Source organism: Rhinopithecus bieti, unplaced genomic scaffold (genome assembly GCF_001698545.2).
Source record: "Rhinopithecus bieti isolate Rb0 unplaced genomic scaffold, ASM169854v2 scaffold_51042, whole genome shotgun sequence".
NCBI classification, from domain to species: Eukaryota; Metazoa; Chordata; class Mammalia; order Primates; family Cercopithecidae; genus Rhinopithecus; species Rhinopithecus bieti.
In genome coordinates, this window is record NW_016820640.1 from 116,964 (window position 1) to 122,797 (window position 5,834).

Genomic DNA, 5,834 nt, shown 5'->3' on the forward strand with positions numbered 1-5,834 from the left:
CATAAACAATCTGTAGTCCTAAAGTGGACTTGTTGCCAAGACAGGGAAGTTAGTTTTAGATTTCAGTATACTGCTGAACTTTTTGTGACCTATTGTTAGTAGAAGTGATGAATTATTAAATTATGTTTTCCTTTTAGCGTTTAATTTTTAAAACCACTTTTTCTGTAAACACGTAAAACATTTATAATGCATGCTAGTGGGACGATAACTTGATTTATAACCAGCTTTTCAGGTTATGATCTCTGTGCTGTCGAGTGTCAGGCTGATAAACAACCCATTTTCAAAAGGGAGTCAGGATCGCTCAACAAACTCGTGTCTCCAGAAAAATTAAAGAAAACCCTTTCAATCGTTACGGTTTTTACATGGGACCTTTTGAACTATTGCCTCCGTTATTGCAATTGTTAACATCACAGTTCTTCTCTCTTCTCATATCTCAAAGTCTGTGTATAATTTGTGTGAAACTGTTTAGAATTACCATTTTCTAGTTACGTATATATGTATGTATATGTGTCTTGACCATTTATGGTCCTGGATTTTAATGTTTTACAGAGCTTTATTTTCTTTGGTTCTTCACAGAGTTGAATGAGGCCATGTTAGTTTGTATTCTTATTTTAAAAGCAGTTGTTATATTTATGCTTATATATCATAAGGAGTTGTGAATACTAGAGAAATGTGTAATTCCAATCTTCAGCACCTTTCTAGACAAGTTTGTTTCTTGCAATGGGTTAGCCTCTCCAGGTGTCCCTTTAGCTTAAGGAAATAAAATAATTTCTCACTTCCATTCTGAGACAATTACGTAGAATATGCAATTTTGTATAAGATTATTCCACAAAAGTGACTCTCCTTTAATTTAGTAGAGTGACAGCAGTTCACACTATACCTTGACATCTTTGAAGCAAATGTGGCATTTATAGGTAGTTATCAGCCACTGAATGGTCCTATATTCATTTGAGATGGTGACAGCAGGTTTTTAAAAAAGGTATCAGTGTAACTTGTCACTTATTTAATAATGACTTTACCTCCAACTGGTGACGTGTCTACAGCTACATTCAGTTTGAACGCTTTGTGTTAAATTGCAGAATACATTTGGGATTACTTTGATCACATCACAGAAATGCCATTTGTATACACTTTTAAACAGGATATTTTTTACTGGCAGAATTTGCCACAAATATTACATACATATTGGGTGAGATTTGAAAGAAATACAGTATTTGAAATTAGTTTGTATTTTAAGTAGACTTGGCAATTGCTTGTAGAATTTGAAACTAATTTTAGATACTCATATTTATTTGAACTATTTGTAATTTCAGTGTCTAGGAGAATTGTGAGGTCTCTGGAAATATAATAATAGATCTTTGATGTAATCATCCCCCCTCCCCTCACACAGATATACATTTGGCTTAAAATGTTTCAGACTGATGGCAAAACATATTAAATGTTGAGAAAACAAAGATGCACATGTATAGTATTGAGTGGAAATCATCATATAAATAGCTAAAGCCTTATTAATTGGAAGGTTATATTATTTAAAGCCTTGATTTAAGACAAATATTTCAAAATAAATAAATTTCTCACTTTCCACTACTTAAAGCGAATGTCATCAGAAGGAAATGGGTTTAGTTGAGTACCATACTGTATTCCTGGACCACATACTTGAAGGAATTTTGAATTTTACAAATAAAAAAGGCATTCTGAGATTTCTGCCATTAGTCATGAAGAAGTGACAGGAACTGGGTTTATAAGTCTCAGTACATTTTAAAGAATTCAAATCATACAGAATACCTTTTCTGACGAAAATGGTAGAAATCAAGGTAGAAATCAACAACAGAATGATATACAGAAAATTCCCAGATAGTTGGAAATGAAGTAGTTCACCTCTGAATATCCCAAGGGACAAAGAACAAATCAAATGAGTAATTTCAGAATATTCTGAGCTGAATGAAAATTAAAACATGACATATCAAAATTTGAGGGATGAAGCTGAAACAGTGATTAGTTGAAGATATCTTATTAGAGACTATTGGGGGAAACCCCACCCCCGATATTTAACGTGGGTTCTTTTCTATTTCCCTAAGCATCTTGACTGGTCTGAGAAATAAAGGGAAAGATTACAAAAGAGAAAAATTTTAAAGCTGGGTGTCTGGGGGAGACATCACATGTCGGCAGGTTCCGTGATGCTCCTCAAGCCGTAAAACCAGCAAGTTTTATTAGCGATTTTCAAAAGGGGAGGGAGTACATGAATAGGGTGTGGGTCACAGAGATCACATTCTTCACAGGGTAATAGAATATCACAAAGCAAGTGGAGGCAGGGCGAGATCACAGGACCACAGGATGGGGCGAAATTAAAATTGCTAATAAAGTTTCGGGCACACATTGTCATTGATAACATCCTATCAGGAGACAGGGTTTGAGAGCAGACAACCTGTCTGACCAAAATTTATTAGGCAGGAATTTCCTTGTCCTAATAAGGCTAGGAGCACTACAGGAGGCCGGGGCTTATTTCATCCCTTCAGCTTCGACTGTAAAAGACGCTGCCCCGATGGGGGCCATTCATAGGCCTACCCTCAGGGGCTCATTCTCTTTCTCAGGGATGTTCCTTGCTGAGAAAAAGAACTCAGCGATATTTCTCCTATTTGCCTTCGAAAGAAGAGAAATATGGCTCTGTTCTGTCTGGCTCACCGGCAGTCAGACTCCAAAGTCTTATCTCCCTTGTTCCCTGAAGATTGCTGTTATCCTGTTCTATTTTCAAGGTGCCCAGATTTCATATTGTTCGAGCACACATGTTCTACAAACGATTTGTGCAGTTAACACAATCATCACAGGGTCCTGAGGCATACATCATCGGCAGCTTACAAAGATGACAGGATTAAGAGATTAAAGTAAAGACAGGCATAGGAAATCACAAGGGTATTGATTGGGGAAGTGATAAGTGTCCATGAAATCTTCACAGTTTATGTTCAGAGACTGCAGTAAAGACAGGTGTAAGAAATTATAAAAGTATTAATTTGGGGAACTAATGTCCATGAAATCTTCACAATTTGTGTTCTTCTGCCACGGCTTCAGCTGGTCCCTCCGTTCGGGGTCCCTGACTTCCCGCAACAAGAGACATCTTACCAGACATCTTATTAGAAAAGAAGAATGGTTTTCCATTAATGATAGCAGCTTGCATATCAAGACATTAGAGAATAAAGGGACCATTAATCTCAAGCAGAAGTAAGGAAATAATAAAGGTAATAGAAATCCATGAAGCAAATATCAGAAAAACAATACAGAAAGTTATGGAACCAAAAGCTGCTTCTTGAGAAGATTGGTGAAATTGATGAACTTCTAGGTAAACTAAGCAAGAAAGTAGAGGGAAGACATCTATTACACATATAAGGAGTAAAAAAGGGAAACGTCACTACATATTCTATAGACAGTAAAAGGAGAATAGTGGAATATTACAAGAACTAAATATTATAAGAATGGCTTGCCTGGTTTGTTGCCATGAAACATTTCACTAAGTTTTGTGAATTGCGTTATTTTTTAAAGTTTCCTTGTTTTAAATTAAATTGTTAGTGATTGGTAATGTGAGTTGTTTTAATTTTTTCTGGAGATTTTGCTTTAATGAACCATTAAGAATTGAATGCTTACTTTGTATAGTAAAAGTTGTGGAAGAGATATAGAAATTCTTGTCTTTGAGAATCTTACAGTCTTATTGAGAAACAAAAGTAAGATTTCAAAGGACTATTAGGAGGGTGATATATTAGTCTCCTATTAGGATCTGGTCTAATTATTAAATTAATATAATTAAATAAGTTTAGATATTGTGATTGAATTATATTAAATATAATGTTGGGTAACTTAAAATAGATATAAAATAAATGAGTATAAAATATAAGTACTTTTTATTAAATAAATAAATAATTATTAAATTTCTAATGTTAACAATTGGATGAGATTCTAATATTAGTCTAATAATTAAGATTGTCACACCACAGTGACAGTCAGTGGTTCGTTGCTCAGTGAAAGATATTCATTTCAGTAGATGTGGAATTTGAAGGTATCGTTGACTTGGGGGAGTCTGGAAAGACTTCATGGAGGAGTAGAGATTTTTGCTTAAATGGGTTTATTGAGATAGAACACTTAGAACAGTGCCTGGCATGCAGTGAACACTCATTGGACGTTGCCTGTTATTATTGCTCTCAGCAGCAGCAGCTGGGCCTCGCTGAATGGGAAGTATTATAATAAGCAGTCTTGAATGAGGAAGATATTCTGGGCTGAGTAATGACATGATTTGCTGTGAATATGTGGCATTCATCTGAAATTGTGAGCCTGTCCTAGGTCTTCTGCCTTTTTTGTTCTTGACTTCTTTGAGTCTCTTAGATGGCACCAACACTCTACTTTCTTCAATTATGATAGAGTGCTAATTCATCCCTAATCTATATTGGCTAGTTTAATTTTTGGTTACTGTTAAAATGAATATCTATTTACTAGTAAAAATTTTCTTAATCTTCAGTTAAGGTTTTTTTTTTCCTTCAATAGGAACATCGGAATTTGCCTTTTATGCGTGAGCTGAGGTATCTATTTGCACTTCTTGTTGGTACCAAAAGGAAGTATGTTGATCCATCAAGAGCGGTTGAAATTCTTAAGGATGCTTTCAAATCAAATGACTCACAGCAGGTAGTTTTGTTGCACTTACTTGTTTATTAACCATTTGTATTTTATTTAATCCGAATAATATTAAGCAGCTTTCCCAAGAATATGAGACTTTTAAGATGCATGATTCTGCTTTATTAAAATAACCTGGAACCATTTAAAACATTTGGGAGCTTACTTTTAAAGAAAAGTGATCTTGAAGGTGTTAAAATAAAGTTTTAATTTATATTATGATTGAAATGAAAACGATGGAGAAAGTTAAGATTATTTACAAATACGTAATTAAACATCTTTACAAATGTGTGATAACAGAAGATCATTATAGTACACATGCTTTTGATATTTCTATGTTTGCTGGCAGGGAGTACTTTTCTGTAATTACCCAGAAATGGTTTTTGAAATACATTATCTTTGTTATTGTTGCTTTTGTCTTTTCTTGTTTATATAGTGTATTGTGGTAGATTTTACCTATTACCTTAAAAGCATATTGGTAATTTTCTTACAAAATATCTATAAACAAACCAGTATTTTCACATATAATTGGAAAAATCAGAGAAATTAAAGAAGGAAAACAGAGGAACAAATACAGTGGCAAATAATAGTAAGTGTTCAAAAAGATGGCAGCAAGCGTAATGGCGGAAGCTTCAGAAAGCCACTAAGCTTTCAGTGTTGTTTTTTAAAGTACATACTTGGATGTGTCTCTGTTTTTTGGATGTATGGAGAGGGCTTTTGGAAGAGGAGGGTCGGAGATTCTGTCACCATTTTCCTTGTGCTTTTTCTTTCTGTTTTAAATTTACCTTTTATGGCAAATGTGAATGAACAAAAAGGGCACTCACTCAGAGTTTCTTTTATACGTTGTTTCATTTTTTAAAACATTCTAACAATGCTCCTGTGCCTTTTAGGCTTAGTATCTACTCAGCTTCGTTTCTTACTCGCTCTGTCATGATAACACTAACACAAATTAAAAGAAAGAAAAATAATTTTACAGTTGATCCCAAACCACCATTTTAGGGCATTTGGCATTCCTTCTGGTTCTAAATGCGTTTTACTTTTTTTTTTTTTTTCTTTTTTAGTATGCATACCATCTTTTCCAGTGACTCTGAATATAGTTAAATTTTAAAAAATTACTTCTGTTCTCTGACTTACCTTTCCTTCTGGACGGCTTTTCCTTGTCTGTCCATCCTTCCTTCCCT

At 34.4% G+C, this 5,834-nt stretch overlaps 1 protein-coding gene across 1 annotated transcript in view; it reads left to right on the forward strand.

Moving 5' to 3' along the window:
• Window positions 1-5,834, forward strand: part of USP25 (ubiquitin specific peptidase 25) — a 148,667-nt gene that overhangs the window by 73,763 nt on the left and 69,070 nt on the right. The window contains exon 7 of the mRNA XM_017859822.1: window positions 4,528-4,665. Coding sequence (XP_017715311.1) covers window positions 4,528-4,665 — 138 coding nt within the window. The remainder of the gene's footprint in view (window positions 1-4,527; window positions 4,666-5,834) is intronic.